The sequence below is a fragment of the Xyrauchen texanus genome, chromosome 47, assembly GCF_025860055.1.
Source record: "Xyrauchen texanus isolate HMW12.3.18 chromosome 47, RBS_HiC_50CHRs, whole genome shotgun sequence".
Taxonomy (NCBI): domain Eukaryota; kingdom Metazoa; phylum Chordata; class Actinopteri; order Cypriniformes; family Catostomidae; genus Xyrauchen; species Xyrauchen texanus.
The window spans coordinates 11910472-11933013 of NC_068322.1; the positions used below are offsets into that span (position 1 = coordinate 11910472).

The 22542-nt window shown below is 40.9% G+C and overlaps 1 protein-coding gene across 6 annotated transcripts in view; it reads left to right on the plus strand.

The window, feature by feature from the left end:
- Positions 1-22116, plus strand: part of LOC127638794 (ATP-binding cassette sub-family C member 9-like) — a 53761-nt gene extending 31645 nt beyond the window's left edge. For 3 of the 6 annotated variants that reach the window (XM_052120531.1, XM_052120534.1, XM_052120535.1), the window contains 13 exons: positions 478-635; positions 1529-1621; positions 3098-3200; positions 9169-9270; positions 9387-9507; positions 10960-11090; positions 11766-11844; positions 13347-13455; positions 14934-15037; positions 15236-15369; positions 15769-15831; positions 16258-16440; positions 19664-19809. In XM_052120531.1, coding sequence (XP_051976491.1) covers positions 478-635; positions 1529-1621; positions 3098-3200; positions 9169-9270; positions 9387-9507; positions 10960-11090; positions 11766-11844; positions 13347-13455; positions 14934-15037; positions 15236-15369; positions 15769-15831; positions 16258-16395 — 1335 coding nt within the window. In that variant the 3' untranslated portion in view covers positions 16396-16440; positions 19664-19809. Of the gene's footprint in view, positions 1-477; positions 636-1528; positions 1622-3097; positions 3201-9168; positions 9271-9386; positions 9508-10959; positions 11091-11765; positions 11845-13346; positions 13456-14933; positions 15038-15235; positions 15370-15768; positions 15832-16257; positions 16441-19663 lie in introns of all 6 variants that reach the window. The other 3 variants (XM_052120532.1, XM_052120530.1, XM_052120533.1) reach the window with 1 other exon arrangement.
- Positions 22117-22542: the final 426 nt, after the last annotated feature.

A 22542-nucleotide genomic window follows, 5' to 3' on the forward strand; every position in this document is an offset into this window, starting at 1 on the left:
AGACAATAGCACTCACAATGGTACTTTAAAATTGTGATTTTCAGGTCTGGAAAATCATAGAAATTAATAAAATACTAAAAGGTAATTTGTGCTCATGTTATTATCATTAAAAAGCTTGGTACCTGGTACCTGGTAATATGGAAATCCACCCCAGCAATCTCTAAAAAAATATTCCTAGAAAATGCCTTATGCATTAATCATGAACAACTGGAAAGGTCATTCAAATTTGATAGAAATTTCAGAGCCATATAATACAATGGTAAAAGAGATGGAATGGAATCGAACTTGGGTTTGGACCAAGTGTGGAAACAGGGTTCCTAACCCTTTCAGGCAGAGACCTCTCCTTAATTTTAAGCCCACTAAGATTAAGAGACTTTTCACCACAGTACTGCAGTACACAACATTATAGTAATAATGAGATCTGGAATGTGGCATATGTGTGCTAATGTATCAGTTTCGTTCTCTCTCTCCCTACAGCATATTCCTCCAACTCTTGAGTCTCTTACCCGTTCAACTCTCCTTTGTCTCTCAGCGATTGGGGTCATTGCTTTTGTCACCCCGGCTTTCCTTATCGCACTGGTGCCTCTTGCTGTGGCATTCTACTTCATTCAGAAATACTTTAGGGTTGCTTCTAAGTAAGTATTTCAGAGAAGAATTGATGATATAATGTAATGTAATCTTTGGACTTTTTATTGCATTTCTCTTTTTCCTAATAGAGCATAACAGTGATGACCTACTTTATCAGCAGCCTTGGTTTTGGATGTACAATTTCCCATAACATTTATCTATAGGTGTTTCTGAAAAATCTCCAATAAAGAGTTAGCTTTTAAACCAACCAACCAGTTATACAATGAATCACAACTCGAGTCCAAGCAAACAAAATATTTGAAAATCTGAAGAAAGACAAAATTACAAAGACTGTGTAATGAATGCCTTTTTTTGAGGGAATTAATGCTAATGACTAGTTCATTAAATAAAGCACTGTGGATTATGTAATCACATTTTGTTTTCTCAAAATTTCTGTTATTTTAAAGGAGTAGTTTGCCCAAAAATACAATTTTTGTCATGATGTTTTTCACCCTCAAGTCGCACCAAACCCACATGTTTTTCTTTCTTGTGTGGACCACAAATTTTTGTACCATTTTTCAGTGAAAATCTTGATGTCCATTTTGCTTTCACGATAGCATGAGAGGCTCTTTCAAATAGGCACATGTTCACACAAGTGTTGTCAAATGCTAAACTCAAATAGCGCTCATGAACATGAGTCCATTTTGACTGAATTTTTATATTTGGACAAACTACTCTTTCTTATCAGAAAAAAAACTAGTCAGTTATGTTCTAATGCTACAACATATTAACTCTTAAAGCAAAAACTCACTGCTGTGCCACAATTACCATTTCCATGGAAACAGTGACTTTTACTTACAGAACCCTACTGTTATGCTCTATTGGCTCCCTCCCATCTCCCGTCTTTCTATTGTTGTATCTGTCTTTTTCAGTCTGTCTCGTTTTTTTTCTCCTCTCTTAGAGATCTGCAGGATCTGGATGACTCCACTCAGCTGCCTTTACTCTGTCATTTCTCTGAGACTGCAGAGGGCCTCACCACTATTCGAGCATTCAGGTCAGTGGACTGAGGCTCTTCTAATGGCACTTTTCCACTGCACGTTACGGTTTGACTCACCTCAACTCTACTCACTTTACTTTTCGGAGCTTGCATTTCCACTGCAGTTTAGTACCACATCAATGTGGGTGGGATTATTGGCTGATCGTCATAGTTGCGCCACCTCTACTGCTGATATCATCTTAAACATGAGACAAACTGACCAAAACAATAACACAACCACAAGCTGTTAGCTACTAGCTCATTGTGCTGCATAAAGCAGTTGTTGCATGGTGATTTTACAAATGTGTAACAGTTAAATTGGCCTGGTTGTTTTAGAAGCAAGCTTCCAGTGGCTGGTCAACTAAATAAAGTGAAGCTTTCAAGCAGAGTATAGAGTTAACATAACAAAATGTACCATCCTCCATTGTGGTCCAGGGCACTCTCCCTCCCATTGCTCACCAGTTTAGATAGCATCCATTTTTTCGAACCACTTCCACTTTTCCTTGATGGTTCTGTAGTCACTTAAGTTTTTTTAACTTTTCCCTACACTGTTGGTAGGTCCGGTGGTAGCCGTGTGCGGCCAACAGCTGAGACACTTCCAAAGAGACTTTTTTGTTTTGCATTGATTCTTTCTTCGTTAATGAGTGGACAGTCTGCACCTTGTTTATTGACCATGGCGTGGTTTTGCGCACAGATTTCTTTTTTCACAATTTGAAAGGTGTGTGGACAATTGATACTGTTATTACTGTTGCTAACTTTAAAACTAGCGGGTTTATGTCCCGTGTCGGAAATCCAGTGACGCTGGTAATGACGATTCTCCCTGACCAATCAGTGATTTTGACGTCACATTTAGTATCGGCTTGGCTCGCTTGGAACATCGCCGAGGTTGTACTAAAAAAGTATCAGGTACCAGATACTATCCACAGTGGAAAACCCCAAAAAAGCAAGCTGAGTCGAGTTGAGTCGAGTTGTATCGTGCAGTGGAAAAGCCCCATAAAAGTAAAGGGATTTTTGAACGAAATGCACCGTCTCTTGCTCACTCTCTCTCTCACTCTCTCTCTCTCTCTCTCTCTCTGTTAACATTCCCATAGAAGGGATAACTTCACTCTTGCAGAGCTAAGCAAATGATTTTTAACTAGATTTGAAGTGAAGTGAAAACAAGATTATCTAATTTTGATGATTCAGAGACAATTACGTGAGATATTAGCCATGCTGTGTTGATTCAGGCTTAATGGCTCCAGGCCATGTTTTAAAATAACATCAGAGATTGTTCAACCAGTTTTGACTTAAAGCAATCCACCAATAAACATTCAGTTATTTAGCTTTTATCTTTAACTCCTCAGTTAAGACTGTTGAGTGTAGAAAGCATACATAAATGAACTGAACACTGTCATTCTTCACAGCAGTGTTACTGTTTGGCTTAGTCATGGTTCTGTACATATTAAATGTCTGTCACATACTAAATGCCACGTAGTTAATGTTCTGTGTTTTCAGGCATGAAGCTCGCTTCAAGCAGCGGATGTTAGAGCTGACTGACACAAACAACACAGCATACCTCTTTCTCTCTGCTGCCAACCGGTGGTTGGAGGTCAGAACTGTAAGTAAAACGAATCGGTAGCCTGACCACGTAACCTCGGTTCTCTCTAGATGAGGGAACGAGTATTGCGTAAGCTAGCTTACGCTACGGGAAAGATTCATCTTTTCTGAGATATTGAAGCCAAAAAATTATCCTTAATTTTGTATCATTTGTCAACGCAGTGCAGCAACTGCTGACCTTGAGCGGGCTAGCTAGCGAGCTCATTGGTTGCTCTGCGGCAACTGCTGCAGCCTATAGACAAACTTGGGCGAACTCGCGTCCAATGAGAAGCGTCAGCGCTTACTGCATCAAAGCCCGCCAAAATGGCCGTGGCTAGAGTGCATATAAGCGTAGTTCGTGAGGCTGGAACCCTGGTTTTCATTGAATGAAGCAAAAGTCAGCTCGTGGCGCGAAGCACGGCTGGCTCACGCAATACTCGTTCCCTCATCTAGAGAGAACCGAGGTTACGTTAGGTAACCGATTAGTTCTCTTCACGAGAGGTTCTCTCGTATTGCGTAAGCTAGCTTACGCTCACGGGAACCCATTGTCAGCGGCGTCTGCGTCAAGCATCCACTGCATGAGCCCTGGGGTGGGGGGACCGGGGAGCCCTTGTGAGTGGGGAAATAATATTTGGCAGTGCCAGTGTGTGTGTAATACATAAGCACATAGTGGGAAGGAGCGACAGAACGGCGGTGTCGGTCTGTGTGGAATGAGTCCCATCAGTGCAGCTCACCAGGGGAGCTGTAGCGTGATTAAACCGCTAGTAGTTTTGCCTGCAGGGCGGGCACTTCCAGATTGTAAAATCTGACAAAGGTGGAAGGGAAGCCCAGCCCGCTGCCACACATATGTCGTGAATGGAAATCCCGCTGGACCATGCCCACGATGAGGCCATGCCTCTAGTGGAGTGAGCCCTAATGCCCAGCGGGCATGGCAGATCTTTGTGCGCGTATCGCGGCAGCAATAGCGTCCATAATCCATCTAGACAGTGTCTGTTTCGAGCGGCGAGACCTTTGGTGCGCCCTCGAGCGAAGCGAAAAGCTGCTCAGAGCGTCTGAAAGAGGCGGGCGCGCAGTATACAATCTCAGTGCTCTGACTGGGCAAAAGAGATTGGCGTCGCGTTCAGCTATCGGATGCTGGCAGCGCCGATAGGAAATGACCTGTGCTCTGAAAGGAGTACCGATCACCTTGGGAACATAGCCGTGTCTAGGCTTTAAAATGACCTTGGAGTCACTTGGTCCAAACTCAAGACACATGGCGCTGACAGACAGCGCATGAAGGTCTCCAACACGTTTGACTGATGACAGGGCAGTCAGAAAAGCGGTTTTGAGTGAAAGGTATTTCAAATCCACGGATTGAAGCGGTTCGAAAGGGGGCTTTCATAGTTTGAGAACTATAGAAAGATCCCAGATAGGAACCGATGGAGGCGCGGGGGTTCATCCTTCTAGCTCCCTTGAGGAAGCGGATGACCAGCTCGTTTTTCCCAGTGACTGGCGTGCAGGGGTTCAGCGAGCGCCGCGACGGCCGCCACTACACTTTGGCGTGGATGGGGATCTGCCCTTATCCAGCAGCTCTTGTAAAAACACGAGCAGTGGCGACACCCCACATGTCCGTGGGTCCAGGTCTCTGTCGGTGCACCATTTTGAAAACACAGACCATTTTGGCGCATAGAGTCTTCTCGTGGAAGGGGCTCTAGCGTGTATGATGGTGTTTATTACCCCTTCTGGCAGAGCGGCGGGTAGTCGTTGATCACCAGCGTGCAGCGCCCAGCGCTCTGGGTGGGGATGCCAGATCGTGCCGCGAGCTTGAGAGAGGAGATCTGCTCTCACTGGAATGGGCCATGGCGCTGTCAGTGACAGCTGCGTAAGCTCCGGGAACCATGTCTGATTCTCCCAACGCGGGGCTATGAGGAGCACCGGTGGCGCGTTTCTCTGATCCTCTGCATTACCTGTGGCAATAGCGAGGCGGGAGGGAAGGCGTAAAGCGGGCGGTTGGGCCAGTCCTGGGCCAGCGGCGTCCTCGCTTCGAGAAAAATATTGGGCAGTGAGAGTTCTCTTCTGAAGCAAAGAGGTCTATCTCTGCTCTGCGAATATCGCCATAACTTCTGGACTGTTTGAGCATGCAGGGACCATTCCCCTGGAGGAATATTGTCTCTGGACAGTCTGTCTGGGCCGTCGTTCAGGTGGCCTGGCACATGCATCGCCCTCAGCGGCGCAGGTGGCACTGGGACCAACTCAGTATGCGTTTAGATCAGATGGAAGAGGTTCCTGGATCTGACACCGCCCTGACGGTTTAGGTAGGATACCACAGATCTGTTGTCGAGCGGACCAGGGCGTGGTGACCCTGAATGACCGGGAGAAAGCGCCTGGCGCGTACTCGACCGCTATCATTTCCAGACAATTTATGTGAAGGAGCTTTTCCTGAACTGACCATAGGCCAAAACAGAGCCCCGCCGCAACCCGTGTTGGGCGGCGTCTGTCGAGATGACTTTTCGCGAGATACAGCTCCCATCGTCACTCCCTGCTGATACCATTCGGCCACTGTCCAGGGCTGCAGAGCTGAAATACAGGTCTGAGTCACCTTGATCGGCTGGCGGCCTGTGGCCCAAGCCTGGCGAGGCACGGGTGTTTAGCCAATGCTGAAGCGAGCATGCGCAGTAAACCCAGCTGAAGTACTGCTGCGGCTGAGGCCATGTAACCTAGCACTCTCTGAAATGTTTTCAGAGGCGTGAGGCTGTTCATCTGAAAGGGCGTGGCTAGTCAGCTGAACACGGCGCTGCGCTGTGTAGATAAGCGAGCCGTCATAGCCACGGAGTCTAGTTCTATTCAAGGAAGGAAATTGCCTGACTGGGCTGTAGTGAGCTCTTGGTCCAATTGACTGCAAGACCCAAACTGTTCAGATGGCTGAGGAGTACTGTTCTGTGAGACAGAAGCTCCGTATGTGACTGTGCCATAATCAGTCAGTCGTCCAAATAGTTCAGAATTCGCAAGCCCTGACTCCGCAGGGAGTGCGGCGCCGCATCCATGCGCTTCGTGAAAGTACGAGGTGCTAAAGACAGGCGAGCGGAAGGGCGGTGTATTGATAAACCTGGCCGTCGGCGAATCTCAAGAATGGCCTGTGACGGGGATTTATCTGAATCTGAAAGTAGGCATCTTTCAGATCGAGAGAGATAAACCAGTCCCCTGGCGCGTATCTTGCGAGGAGTTTCCTGATTGTAAGCATTTTGAGCGATCTTTTTGCAAGCACCTTGTTCAAACCCCTGAGATCTAATATTGGTCTGAGGCCGCCGTCTTTCTTGGGAACAAGAAAATAACGGCTGTAAAACCCGACTCGCTCAGCTCAGGCGGCACTTTCTCTATGGCCCTTTTGCACAGAAGGTTTGCTATTTCTGAGCGAAGCATGCAGGCTGCTTCCGTGTTCACAATAGTTTCGAGTCAGCTCTGAAGCGGGGAGGCGGCGATCGAACTGTAGCAAATAGCCCTGTTTTATTGTGCTTAACACCCATTTGGATATCCCTGGGATAGCTTCCCACGCTTTGAAGCGTAGCGCTAGAGGGTGAATGGCCAAATCGCCCTGATTGCCGCACACAGCAGCTGAACAGAATGTGTGGCGCTTACTGTGCTTATGCATGACTGCTTCGCAGACAGCAGGGACAGGCTGTTCTGTGAGTGACTTCCCGATTGAGGTGAATGGGGAAAGAGTCACATCTGTTAAGTGATGCTTGCGAGCATAGTCACGGGCACAGGACTTACATACAGAGAAGTGTTTGCTGGCCGTGTGACAGAGCGGGCAGAGAATGGTAGCGCCGCGTATTCGTGGCGCGTTTATTGACTCTAACACTCGGCGGTTTGTGTCCGCTTTATGTGAGTGGGCTCTGATCGGGACACGGGAAGTGTAATGCTTGTGTGTAGAGGTGAACACTGGATTGTGGGCACATTTTCTACACATAAGGCATGTTTGCTCTTTACAAGATTTCTTTGGGTCGCCATGAAGCGGTTGACTCAGGCAAGCGGGCAGTATCACCGGCTTGTTGGCTGCTGAATCCACCACTGTAGTAGCCTGAGAGAGGGGGACTGACAGGGGCGAAGCTTTGACGGTGGTCCGGCCGCGGCGGGACTGAGCCGTCATTTTTTTCAACAAGGCTAGGAGGACTTCGGTTGCACAGGTTTCAGCGCAACCTTAGACCGAGGCCCGCGAGGCGGCGGTCTGCGGCGGCTGTCTGAGCCTGATCGAGGCGACCGCCCTGTCGGCGCTGAGAAGTCTGACTTTGTTGAGCTGGGCGCTGTGAAGAGGCTCGTGCAGGAGGCTGGTCACGTGGGCGGCCTGCAGAGGAGCTAGCGCGACGCGGCAGGAAGAGGTTCATGGCTTGGGTGGCTTTCTGGACTTCTGAAAAGCGGTCAACAATGCCACTCACCGCGGAGCCGAAGAGACCGGTCGGAGAGAGCGGTGCGGTGAGGAACGTGGAGCGCTCTGCTTCTCCCATGTCGGCTAGCGTTAGCCACAGGTGTCTCTCGGTCACAGTCAGCGAGGCCATGCACTTCCCTAGAGCTTGGGCTGCAGCTTTGGTGGCGCGAAGGGCGAGGTCCATCGCGCTTCTTAGATCCTGGCCGAGAAAGGCGCATTCCACGATTTTGCAAGCTCAGTGTGGAGTTCTGGCAGGAAGGGAGCGGCCCGGGCTGCGGGTGTTGCACGGCGACGGCTCTGAAGAAAGCAGCCGTCGAGTCTGTTGGGAGCCTGCTCAGGGGGCGGTGACCACTCGAGCCTGAGGCGGTCGGCGGCCTGTGTGAGGGCGTGTTAGTTCCCCGTCGACTCGGCGCGGGTCCTGCTGGATTCCTGGGCGAGGAGGAGGCGTGGGAGCCTGACCACTCCTCGCTGTCCGAAGCCATGATGGAACAGCCCTTATCCTCCGCCTCGTCCTCCGAGATGGCAGCAGTGCAGCCGCTGGGCGGCAACTGCGGCGTCCGAGGCGGGGAGGGTGAGGCGATGCTTTCGAGGAGAGGCTCGGCGAGGCATTCGCTTCTATCACCAGTTCTGGCAGCCTTTGGGGCGGCGCTTTTCCTCTTGTGGCCGAGCGGAAGGCGGCGGCTTCGGTTCAGAGCGCTCGAGTCGAGCCCGCAGGGTCGACATCGAAGCTCCTCGCAGAGGTCGCATCCGCCTTCAGCGAGGCGAGCTCTGCATGCCCCAGTCCCAGGCAGAGAGCGCCAGATGATGTGGCGGTCTCCGGCTGAGAGGAGCGCGGCATGAAGCGCCAAGTGGTGCGAGGCATCTTAAAAAGACGCTCGTTACACTTTGGTGAAGTTCGTTAAGAACTAGCTTGCTCTAAAAAAGGATACGTCGCCGGATGGCGTAGCTCGCAGGATGGCTGAAGGTGGCGGAGACGGCCGGCTTCTTCGAGTGCTGTCCAAGCTTGCTAGATGCCTCTCGAACGGCGACGCGGCTTCCAGTTCAGAGATGCGAAGAGCTTCGCTGAAGAGATGAAAATCAGGGTTCCAGCCTACGAACCACACTTATATGCACTCTAGCCACGCCCATTTTGGCGGGCTTTGCTGCAGTAAGCGCGAGGACGCCTCTCATTGGACGCAAGTTCGCCCAAGTTCATCTATAGGCTACAGCAGTTGCCGCAGAGCAACCAATGAGCTCGCTAGCTAGCCCGCTCAAGGTCTGCAGTTGCTGCACTGCGTTGACAAATGATACAATTAATTTTTTGGCTTCAATATCTCAGAAAAGATGAATCTTTCCCGTAGCGTAAGCTAGCTTACGCAATACGAGAGAACCTCTCGTAAGAGAACTCAGTGTTCAAGCATTTAATAAAAATGTTCTCGAGTTAATAATGGGTTATTAAGTATGAACATGGAACTTTTTCCTTGCTTGCTATTTGAGAGATAGATGGATTGTATCAGATCTACATACTTATGTCCATTTAGAATTTGTATGGGTTTCTGAGTTGGTGGATCTGAATATACAAATAATTAAATTTTTGTTTTTCTCTCAGGATTATCTGGGTGCCGTGATTGTCCTTACTGCTGCAGTGGCAGCTATCTGGACCACATCTCAGTCTGGTCTGATCGGACTAGGTCTTACATACGCTCTCACTGTGAGATATACATTTTAATAATTCAACTAACATCATGCATTTGGGGTAGTCAGGCACCTCCATGTGACTTAAAAGCCCTTTTTGTCAACACAGTGGATGTTCTGTTTTTTGTTAAGGTGACAAATTACCTGAACTGGGTGGTCAGGAATCTGGCAGACCTAGAGGTCCAGATGGCTGCAGTAAAGAAGGTTAACAGCTTCTTGAGCACAGAGTCTGAAAACTATGAGGGATCTATAGGTAACACAATCTTTCCTGAAGATTGATGAATATTTTCAGTAATTATATATACAGTTTATATTATTTTATCATTTTTCAGATATTGTTGAATTTAATCCGTCTCTAAATTAAGATTGAGAGAAACACATGCCAACTTCCCTGATGAAAAAAACAGCTTGAGCCTACCAAAAATGGTTTGCTGGTTTTTAGGTGATCTCCCAGCCTGGCCAAGCTGGTCTTCAGCTGGTCTTCCAGCCTGACAAACTGCCTTTAAAACCAGCAAAACAGATCAACCTGTCTAACTTGCAGGGAGGGGGACAAGCTAACCTGGTTTAAGTTGTTGTTGTTTATTTCAGCAGGGTTACAAGATTAAAAACTGTTTTCTGGCTTCACTGCCAGAGCACCACATTTGCCCTAAATAGGTACAAAGAATGGATGAACAAGTTTAGGTCCACTACATGTGCATTTCCTCATAGCTTGGAGGAAGTCAAGGATGGAGTGACCTGACACAAACCTCCGAGATTATTTTGAAAGGGTGTTTATCATATCAAAACACTTGCCTCTGGAGAAGAAGCAGGAATGAGCTGAGAAAAAAAGGAACACAAGGGATCCAATGAAAGTGTATCCGAGGCTTTTTAGCAATAGCCTGTTATCTCTGAATTAAACTGCTGCAAAACAACAACTCCAACTCCATCTCATAATTACATAATATAAATCTGCTATAAAGCTGGATATAAGTAGGCATGAGACTAAACTTTGGCATTTGGACCCAACCATGTATAGCTATCTTAATTGCAGCTTGTAAAAGTGCTCACATGTAATGTTCTAGGTTTCTTATTGCCATTGATGTATAATCCTTTACTGTCTGCTGTTGAAGTGCTTCAGCTCACAAGAGCAAATGTTGAGATTTAGTCAACTGAGATTTAGAGAATACACTCACAGTCAGTTTTCTGAGACTTAGTAGCTATGTAATGGCTAGCTGGAGCACAGTATTTCTGCACATTGTTTTGCAGTGAAACAAAGTAATAATATACTTTACATATGTTTAAAATGAGGAACACTCACAATAGATTCATGAAAATGCTATATATATATATATATATATAGTGTACATACATATACTACATACACAATATTGAATAGATTCACAAGATTCTACAATTGTATTTGTAACACCAGTTGGTTTCACTATGAAGTCCAAGACCATTGAAGAATTGGCTAGCAAAACACAAGCAAAAAACTACAATTGTGCTTTTAATTTTCAAAATCAACAAGCGATTATAAAATATATTCTGTTAGGCCTTGCCCTCTTGCATATCTCAGAGATCATTTTGCTATATTTTATCCTTTAATGGTGTATGCTGGCCTACATCATGGCAACCTATATCAAGATCTTTCCCCACAACCAAATAAATGTTAATTTGCTGGCTACCTTACCATTGTTCTACTTCTGTGTTGGTGGTGTGATCTCAGATGTCTCACAGGTACCAGAAGACTGGCCACAGCATGGCGAGATAAAGATCCAAGATCTGTGTGTGCGTTATGACCCCATGCTCAAAGCCGTCCTTAAACATGTCAGTGCCCAAATCAAGCCTGGACAGAAGGTATATCTGGATTTAACTGCACAATATGGGTCCATCAATAGAGACCAATAAATAGACAATGTTAGCACTCTCAAGGCACCATTTAGGTAGTTAATTAATATTTCCTAATCAATTACACTCAAAGTGTCATGAATAAAGATCATGCCTAACATACAGTCAAATCTGTCAGTTAGCATTTGGCAGTTCTGATATCAATCAACCTTGAGTAACATGTAACACTTCTCTGTGCTTTTGTCAGCAAGATGTTTATTTTTTCATTGTTCTTTTTCAGTTCTGCTCTGCTTTTAATTTAAACACAGATTGCATTAATTGCATTTAAATAACCTTTCTGTTCATCTTTCTTAAAAAAAATTGTTTAAATACTAAAATCTTTGAAAATGTTGTTGTTTTCTCCTCATCATTTACGTTGCCCCTTAATAATATTCTAGCTTGTTTTCCTTTTTTTATTCTAGCTTGAGGTCACCTGGTTAACACCATATAACAAGAGTATGATAGCAGAGTATTACAGAAATTTGATTGCTCGTTAATGTGATTATGAACTATAACTGTGTGTGTTAGTTTATGTAAGTTGGGAACAGCAGCTCTAAGGATGTTTATGCAAAAGCAAACTGAAAAGGTCAAGCTGTATCAAGCTCTCACATGTTGCTCCCTCTGTTTTTGTCTGTCTGTTTCTAGGTGGGTATCTGTGGTAGAACAGGCAGTGGAAAGTCTTCACTGTCTCTGGCCTTCTTCAATATGGTAGATGTTTTTGAAGGTAGGTCTTCCCATGTACAGTACATCATCCAATCATCATGAGTGGGTTCAAAGTGTGTCATCTTTATTTAATCATATATTATTCCTCAGATAACTGGTTCATTGAGCATCATAGTATGCATGTGATCTCAGATATACATCAAGCTTTCCGCTGAGTAGAATTTGACCCTTGTTGTTCTCTTAAGACAAAGTGAGTTAGGAGAACATGAAAAAAAAAAAAACATTTTTATAAAGCTATTTTCATTTTCCTCAGCTGTTCCTGACTAGGCAGACTCTGCTTACCCCAGACACATGTGTATTACTTCTGCCTGTATTGTTTGTTCTGTTCTACTTGTGGTTACCATCACTTGTCATATTTAGACATTATCTGTAGAGCGCTATAGAAGCCTGCAGAGTCTTACTGGTTTTCTAACTTGGATTATTTCAAATGGAAAAATAACTTACTTTGTATTGAGCTCTAAAACAAAACAAAAATATAAAAAAATAACTACTTTGCCGGTGTAAAACCAGCCTAGACCACTGGTGCAAGATGGGCTTTTAAACAGGAAGGACCAAGACTGTTATAGAAAACATTTAATAACATAATTTTTTTCCAGACAATTAAAAATAGCATCATTTTTGGGGATATTGCATATTTTCTTATAATACTAACGTATATAAAATACTAACATAGTCATTTTTTAAGATTTATCATTTTGTACAGCATGTGAGGTTAACTGTGCATACTTCTCCCATTAAGTCGGTATAAATCTTTAGCCAAATCAAACAGTACATGCTGCATTTGTGTGCATGAGTACGGCAGTATGATGTTTTAAATCAGGAGTTGAAGAAGTGTGCTGCCTTCTCTTCACTGTGTCCATATAAAGAGCTGTGTTTGGTCTCCAGTTATCCACTAAAGACTACTGTGTATTAATGTCAAGTTATTGTAAACTGAACTGTTTTTAGTTTTAACAAAATGCTATATACAGTAGTATATATGTACAGTTTGAGAGAACCATTTAAAATTATTCTATTGTGTATTTCTCTAATTTAATAACAATAATTTTTTTAAAAAAACAACGTCAATGAAAAGCTAAATTGCAAAAGTAACATGAGTTTCATAATTTCTTAGTATTTGGTAAGTCTCCATTTTGCTTTACTGGCAGCATGCACTCGAGCTGGAATGGACCCCACAAGTTTGTGCAAATCCTGATGATCCATGTAATCCAGCATAATTTGTGAATTTTCCAAAGAGCATGCTTCAACGGAAGCAAGAACATCTGAACTTTGTACAAAGGCTTATTTGAGTAGTTGTCATATACAAATAGTACTAAATCTTAAATATTTCTTTTTCCTTTCACATCATAATGTTTCTTTGTTTTAAACTTTTCAAAATCCTAAAACTTTGATTATTTCCAATTTTAAATGACATTTTAACCCATATTTTCAATGCGGTCTCAGACCTTTGGACCCCACTGTATACCATATTCTTACATTTTTTATGTGCCCTTTTGTCACCAATAGGAAAGATTGTTATTGATGGCATTGACATCTGCAAGCTTCCACTTCAAACTCTAAGATCCCGTATGTCAATCATCCTGCAGGATCCAGTGCTGTTCAGTGGCTCCATCCGGTACACACACATACTTACTCACGCAAACACACAAATAGACGCACAAACACATGTTTATGTATAGTGCATGCACCCTCACACACACACACAACTAAACTGACCCAAACAGACAAGACCAGGGACAATAAACACTCACTTCCTGTATGGCTTTTTTAAATCAGAAGTTCAGTATAAACACAGATCATTTACAAAACAGAGATGCTCAAGAGGTTAAATTTATATGGGATTTACACTTAAATGGCTTTGCACAATTATGCTATTTTCAGAATAAAATATATGTTCTTGTAAGATATTACTTTATTCTCAGATGTCTCCTTTTTCAAACAATATTGAAAATTTTAAGTATTTATTTTATTAGATGTTCAATATGTAGCTACAAGTGTCCTCAGCTTTAAACTTGTTTGATCTTCTCACGGATACTAAGTGTCATGTTTGTTCCTGAAGACAGCAAGCATATGGGGCTTATTTAAAGAGGCCGCCAAGGGATAAGAAGAAAATAAAACTGAACCGCCATCAGAAGTCATCTGGGAATAGTTCCGGGCAGGCTGTTGTCATGACGATGTTTATATGAAGCAGGGCTAATGGATCATTGGTCACAAGAATTTTACTAATACGGCATATATGCAGCAATTTTCATGACTGTGAAGTACACAGAGTGCGAGTTATCAGTCCAGAACAGCTTTTCTTCATTTAAATTGGAAAATACCAGGCCATAAAGCTGTGGTTGGAAGCCACTTCCCAGTCAAAAGAGGATGTGAGTTGGAAGAATCTAGGTTCAATAGCATTGCTTGATATGGTCATTGAGTGCATTAACAGGGAGTACTTTTGTTCATTTGAATGAATAGATGTCATAATATTCTCACGTTTATGATGTTCCATCCTCTTATGATTTTCTTTCTTCCATGAAACACTAAAGGAGTTATTTTCTAGATGTCCAAGCTGTTCTTTTCAATACATTGAAAATGAATGGGGACTGGGGTAGTCAAGCTCTTAAATCTCATGCACATTTGTGCACATTTAAATATGGCACGTGAAAACGTCAATGTTCACAAAATACTCCAGAACGAATCAAATTTGATGTCATTGATGCACTTTATTTGAATGTAATGAACATGAATGACATTTCATAGCAATTTCAATATTGACCTAAATATCCCTCTTTTTTTACAGAAAACTTTTGTATGACTTCTGGAACTTAGCGCATGAGTCATATCAACTGCTTTTGTCATTTACATTTTTTTTTATTTTATGGTGCTTGATAGCTCCAGGTCCATTCACTTTCATTGAATGGGAATATTAGTTGTCAGAAGAACATTCTTCAAACCATTTTAATTTGTATTTATTGGAAATAAAGTCATACAGGTTGGTGACTGATGACAGAAGATGACAGAACTTTCATTTTTGGGTGAACTGTCCCTTTAAGTTGTTATGTAATATTATGTAATTTTGTTTGCACATGTATACGTGCATTTTCACAGGTTAAATCTCGACCCCGAGTGCACTTGCACTGACGACAGGCTTTGGGAAGCCCTGGAAATTGCGCAATTGAAAAATATGGTGAACGCACTTCCAGGAGGACTGGGTAAGACTGACACACCAACTATTCAGCCCTTATCAGAACTGATTAAAAACATTGACGCCATCATGTCAGTGACCCCATCATTTTGACACAAACTGGACATTCTCTTTTGAAATAAAATGCTGGATTTTTGCCTAGTCTTGGTATTTTGTAAATAAGAACAGCTGTAAAGCATCATGCTGAATGGCTCTCTTCCTGCAGATGCTGTGGTAACAGAAGGAGGGGAGAACTTCAGTGTGGGCCAGAGGCAGCTCTTCTGTCTAGCACGGGCCTTTGTCCGCAAAAGCAGCATCCTCATTATGGATGAGGCAACAGCTTCTATAGACATGGCCACGGTAACAGTGAAAATTAAAATTATGTTACCATGTTATCCACAATCATGTTGTTCCAAACATGTATGACTTTCTTCCAGTGAACACAAGGCAGAATGGTAAATGGTTATCACCATTTACTTTCATAGTATGGCAAAAAGATGCATTGAAAGTAAATGGTGCTAACCTAACATCTTCTTTTGTGTTCTACGAAAGAAAGCCATTCAGGTTCGGAACAACATGAGGGGATGTAAATGATTACTATCCCTTTAATGTCCATCAGCATTCATTTACAGTTGTTGTTTAAGACTTGTTTGAGATAGAACACATGGTTTTAACAATATTTAGCATAATTATTGTACAAATGTGAACTGTTATTGCTATAAATGAGGGATACCAAAGCTTTTGTTCCAAATTCAACAGGAAAATATTCTTCAAAAAGTGGTGATGACGGCGTTTGCTGATCGGACAGTTGTCACCATTGCTGTAAGTTACCCTATCAAATATATCTTAGCAGACCTACAGAATATGAAAGACAGAAATACAGAGACAGAAATACAAGACACTCTCAAAGTATTCTTGAAGAGAAATGCTTGCCTGACTTTGACAGTGTCACTCTTTCCTCATCTTCCTCCACCACTTTTAAAATCTGCTGACAATCAGTGTTCTGTAAATCTTTTGGCATTAACACATTGGCTCATATCTGTATTATAACCCTGTAGCCAAATACACTGTCATCTGATGTTTGTTCATTCAGCCTTTCTGCCACTGTTTAAGATTGAGCTCTGAATAAATGCATGGTTTTTCCAGCCCTATTCCACTCATTTTCAATTTCACACCCCTTTTTTTCCTATCTGTCCCCTTCCCTCCCCTCTTTCCCTGTCTGCCTGTCTCTGTTCCTCTGTGGCACAGCACCTGGTTTCCTCCATTGTGGAGGCAGAGCAGGTGCTGGTGTTCTCTTCTGGGACTCTGGTAGAGTGCGACAGTGCTGCTAATCTCTTGACGCAGGAGGACAGTCTCTTCAGCATCTTAGTGCGGACACATAAGTAGGGGTTCTCTGGCTCCACTCCTAATCGCCTGCACCCTGGCACACTGGTTGGTAAACGTGAGCTTCCTGTGTGTGCCATTTTAAAACATTTTAAAGTGACTGTCAATAACACTGTTTAAGTGAATCTCACTAAAACATGTGCAGGTGACATTTCACCTCAAAATCATTGGAGAAAAAATATATGTTTTGTAAGAAAAGAAAAATATATTTTTTTTAGGACCATTAAGATTTTTTTTGCATTGTTCATTTTACATTGTCAATTAAGCACATTTACACAACAAATCCTCATTATCGTCATGTGTCCAGATGTTTTACTTTTGAGTTCGTTTTTTTTGTAATTCCCATTATTCATTATGAGAATCTTCTCATTACTGTAAAACAATATATTTTTTTTTATTAAAAGGAAAATTCCAGGTGTAAAACAAGTTAAGCTCGGTTGACAGCATTTGTGGTATAATTAACATTTTACAACAAAAATGTATTTCGACTTGTCCCTCCTTTTGTTAAAAAAAAAAATCTGGGTCACAGTGACCATGTTTACTGCCAGTGGCCCACCCAATTGAGACCCAGGCCAACCCAGAATATTAGAGATTATTCCTTGAATTAAAAAATATATTTATAAACCAGTTAAAAAATTCATAAATTCTGATTTCTGAAAGTGTGAAAGAACTGTTTGAACACGCCGCTTCTCTGTTGTTAAGGAAAACATATCTACATTTGTAACAAAATTTGGCACATCCATTTTTATTGAGGCCCATCCAAAAGTAATTTCCTGGCTACACCCTTGTTACATGCTTTGAAGAAATTTTTTTTTTGCATGTTCCTAGTATGTTATTAGCACTTAGCTAGGCATTGTTAGCTTATTTTAGCATGTTGCTAGCATGTTTTAGCACTTAGCTAGGCATTGCTAGCATGTTTTAACATGTTGCTAGAATGTTACTAGGCATTGCTAGCATGCTGTAACGTGTTGCTAGGCACCACTAACATGTTTTAACACTTAGCTAGGCATGTTTTGCATGTTGCTAGGCGTTGCTAACATTTTCTATAATTTGTCTTAGCATGTTATAGCATATTGCTAGCCTGATGCTAGGGATTGCTAGCATGTTTTAACATGTTGCTAGGCATTGCTAACATGTTTTAAAACTTAGCTAGGCATTGATAGCATGTTTTAACATGTTGCTAGCATGTTTATATCATGTTTAACACTTAGCTAGGCATTGCTAACATGTTTTATCTTGTTGCTAGCATGTTTATGGCATTTTTAGCACTTAGCTAGGCATTACCAACTTTTTTAACATTTTGCTGGAATGTTGATCAGTGTTGTTAACATGCTTTAGAATTGTTTTGGATGTTTTACCATGCTGTTAGAATGTTACTAGGCATTGTTAACATGCCTTAACGTGTTGCTAGGCATTTCTAGCACATTTTAGCTCTTAACTAGGCATCGCTAGCATGTTTTAGCATGTTGCTAGGCATTTCTAGCATTATCTATAATCTTTCTTAGCATGTTTTTAGCATATTGCTAGCCTGTTGCTAGGCACTGCTAGCATGTTTTATCATGTTGCTAGGCGTTGCTTGCATGTTTTAGCACTTTTCTTAGCATGTTTAACATGTTGCTAGAAATGTTGACGCTTTCTGCTGTCCATGTAAACGTAGTCAGTGAGGCACTTACAATGGAAGTGAATGTATCAATCCGTAAACTTTAAACTACTCACTGTTTCAAAGTATAGCCAGAAGACATAAACAATATCTCTTTTACTATGATTTTAGTCAGATAAATTCGATTACTAACCTTTTCTGTGTAAAGTTATATTACATTTTACAATTTTGTTGCCATGACAATATAAATCGGCATAAACCCTAAATCGACTGTAAAAATTATGATTTAAACAACTTTACAGCTCAAATAATACACCCTTTTTAACAGAAGTAATGTACGTGCATTTATAAAACTATAAGCTCCACATTTCTGCCTTTAAACCCTCCACAAATGTGCCCCATTTACTTCCATTGTAAGTGCCTCACTGTAAACTCGATTTCTGCTTCTTCGTTCTTTTTTTAAAGAAAAGGAGCGACAAGCCAAAATATTTTTTGTGGGAATCAACATTATGCCACAAATGCTGTTAATTGAGCTTAACTTTGAACCTAGACTAAAGACAGTATGACAAATACTACCATTATGTATGTACTTGCATTTTTTTTAATGATGTGATATATATATATATATTTGTAATAAAGTAGTCAGAATGTTGTTGTTTTTTTTTTTTGTTTTTTGCATTACGTAAATGAGAATTGCAGGGAAAAGTGCTTAATTATTTAAATCAAAATAATGTCAAAATGCAAGAAAATTTCTAAGTTCTAAATGTAGTCTTTATTTTCTTTAAACAAAACATAATTGTAATCATTGCTTTTGATGTTGAGGTGTAATACTGTCTGACCTGGACATGTTCTTGACAGGTTTCGTGAAATGTTCCCATTTTAAACGAAGATATTTTCAGCCCCTTTGAGTCAGCTTCCTTAGTATCAAAGCTTAAAAAGACCAAGAGGTACAGTATATAAAATTTCAATGGAGAATTATCACAGTGCAGTTAGCATTAATCTCTGTCAGGAAAGCAGCCAAAGGTGTTTATGATAGACTGGCCAAGTAATTTCTGGATCTTTTGTGAGTTTCACTAAATACAGTCCTTTGTCATTGTTCATGTAAACAGCAGCTCAATGTATTAATCTGTTTATAGGACCTTGAGGTGATTTCAGCACCAAATCTAAAAAACTTGGTGCCATTCATGGCCATCGCTGGGCTACACAGTTTAGTTGATACAGTAGACGGGACGCATGCTTGTTTCATTGCATCAGAACAGGATGAATAAATATTAATTAACCAAAAAACTAAAACTTTCTATCTATGAGGAATTTGCTGACAAATAGTTCTTCCCTGTCTACCAATAACTTCGAGATTTAAAAGAGCGCGCTTATAAAATGTGATGTCGTCCATAGCATCGAGGTCAACTCCACCTTACTCTTATCTTTAGATTTCCTTACTATAACTTGCTCTTAGCAGTTTTGTGAATAGGTTTTATGCAAAAACTCCAAGCTAGGAACTCTTTGGAGAGCTCCTAGTGGTTAGATAAAATCTTTGTGAATACGGTCCCTGGACTGATAAACTGCATCCCCCACTTTATACTTTACAGTAAATGTTGATGTGTTTTTTTGATAGACATGCACATGTTTGCGTACATCTTAGTTTTTCTTACTTTTGCCTGTTTTCCACAGCATCGAGTCCACACAATCCTGACAGCTGATCTAGTCATAGTGATGAAGAGAGGAAGCATCATGGAGAATGGAAAACCAGAGATACTCATGGAACAAGAAGACGGCCTGTTTGCATCTTTTGTCAAAGCTGACATGTAGAGTCACTCATCTCCATCACCTGCTATACCACTTTTGGCCTTATAGAAACAGCAGCCACTTTTGCCTGTGAATCGGCATTGGAAAGGACTGACCTACTGCTGAAACTGATTGAAGAACCAGGTCTTTTGAACTGTTACTGTTTTATATGAAACTTAAGCACAGTATTAGATTTTCTCTTTTTTTAGCATTTTGTTACCTTTGGGCTCTTTTTCTAATGACACATGTATTCTGAAACACATACTGTAAGCAATAAGCATGTACTGTATATCTACTGTGTTTTGACTAGTACCAACACTGTACAGAGTATGTCTCCTTTTCCGAGGCCTGACACTCTTCTCTGTCTGTCTGAAGTACATTGCTGATAGATATAGATCTTCATAGGACAAATATAGCTGCTCCCCAAAGCCTGCACTCTCTGTACTCTACATACATGTTGCCCTCTAGAGAGAACTGTGAGCCCTCACTTTCTGGGGAGTGGCACAATACCCACCAAATACACCCTTATTTGTTATTCACAGCCAATGTATATATGAAAGTGATTGTATTTTATACTTTGTGCTGTATTTTATACTTTGTGCTGTATTCCTCTTATGCAAATACTTAACCAAATGTGGCGTCTAATTTTGTGTTGCAGAATCAGTGGCCCTTGTATTTGTCTGCTTTTTGTTGATTCAGTCATTTTACATGAATCTCACAAAAAATGTCAATGACGGTGCCATGTTTTTGGCTTACAGTAAGGAGAATTTGCTGAAAAATGCTTAAATGTCTGGAAAATCCCTAAAATAATGTTAACACGCATATCATTTAAGTCTTGTACCTATAATTTTGAAACAGTGAATATTTTAATGTTTACGGATTGGCCTCATTTACTTCCATTGGAAGTGCCTCATTATAACTATTTTTTAAAGAAAAGCAGTGACAAGTTTAATGAAATTTTGTGGTAATCAAGATTATGCCACAATTTGCTGTTGACTGAGCATAACTTGTAATGTTTTTTCTTTTACTTTGGGGGTGAAATATGATCTAAACTTTTCTTTATATCAGATTTACCCAATATCTAAATGGTTCACATTCTAATTTTATACATGGCTTTCTCTGCGAAATCTAGTACTAAATTTATAAGTCTTAATTTCAGGTTACTGTAAGTACAGGTTAAAGATTCAAATAACCTATGCAGTTCTTCTCTCCTCATGTGCTATGATGCTTTATTATGGTGATGTAAAAACATGCAGTGTCTGGACACCCAAGCAATACACTATATAAATGCAACACAGGTGACCACCTGTTTCTCTCATCTTCCTTTAAAAGAGTGCCAGTCTGCCATCTTCCCTATTTCAACACTGCTTTCTGGAACTGTCACAGCCAAGGATGATCCAAGCAATATGCTGTACAGTGAGTGTTTGTTCCTACAGTAAAATTATGGATTACTCTGTTGGAAGTAAGATGTTAGTGTATTGTGGGATATTTTGTTAATTGGACACTAACAGGGACATTGATTGTGAATATTGCAGCGAGCTGAGATGTCACACATGAGTAGTGATTTTCCAGTAACTTGTGAATTCAACCACGTGCGTAAAACTGCAGCTGACACACTTCACACACTCTGATGATATGTAAACAGAAGAGAGCAGAATGTCAAACGTCACTGCAGCACAGTTCAGCCTGTCATTTCAGAGAACAATTTAGTTTATCAGCGTTGGCTGCATAATAGGTTTGATTTAAATGCAATTTCAGGTATTTGCATGTCATGATGGACTGTTTTAAATGTACATATGTAATTAATATGGCATTTGTACCATGTACTTGTAATAGAGCATTGTACAGTGTGCCTAACTATTTTTAGACAAGACATGAAATAAATTGTTTGCTTTGTGTGTTTACCTCTCATTGGGTAAGTTACTCAAAAAAGTAATCCACTATAAGTTACTAATTACTTCACTACAATTGTTATCAGATTGCACTACTCATTGCTTCATGGAAAAAGTACTTTAAAAAGTTACTTTCTAAATACTTTTCACAGAAAGATTTTTGCTTTTCTGCTTAAAGAATTTAAAATAATGTCTATTTTCTCCTTGTTTATTGTTGCACTCAATACAGTCAGCACCCCACATTTCTACCTTACAATGACTCATTAATGAGTCTTCAGCTGCCACAGAAACCCAAACAGACGTATAGTAACATGAAATTCATGGTTTAAATGTCTTATACATGAATAATAATATTTTAGAAATATGTATAACCAAAGTAATGTACTTAAAAGTAATTAACTTAAATTTAAAGTAACTAACTGTAATTAGATAACAATAATTTAAAATGTAATGTGTTACACTAATATAATTAATATTACAGTACCTTTTACTTTGTAAACAGATTACACCCTACACTGATTATTTATCAGTGCTTTACAGATGTGTAAAGCCTTGAAATCATAGAGAAAATGAACAAAACCAAAAAAAAATTTTCAGCCAAGCAATGAGTGGTCGGTGGGAAACATAGTTTTTTAGATTTACGTATTTCAATTCCATAAGAACATTTCATAAAATGTGTGTATTTTTAAACAAGATTTAATTAACTTAAATTTAAATATTTAGGATTTTTTATTTTATTTCATTAAATTGCTCAATTAAATTTGATAGAATTTTGTTGGAATTGAAATGGAAATTTGAAATATATATATAACTATATATATATATATATATATATATATATATATATATATATATATATATATATATATATAT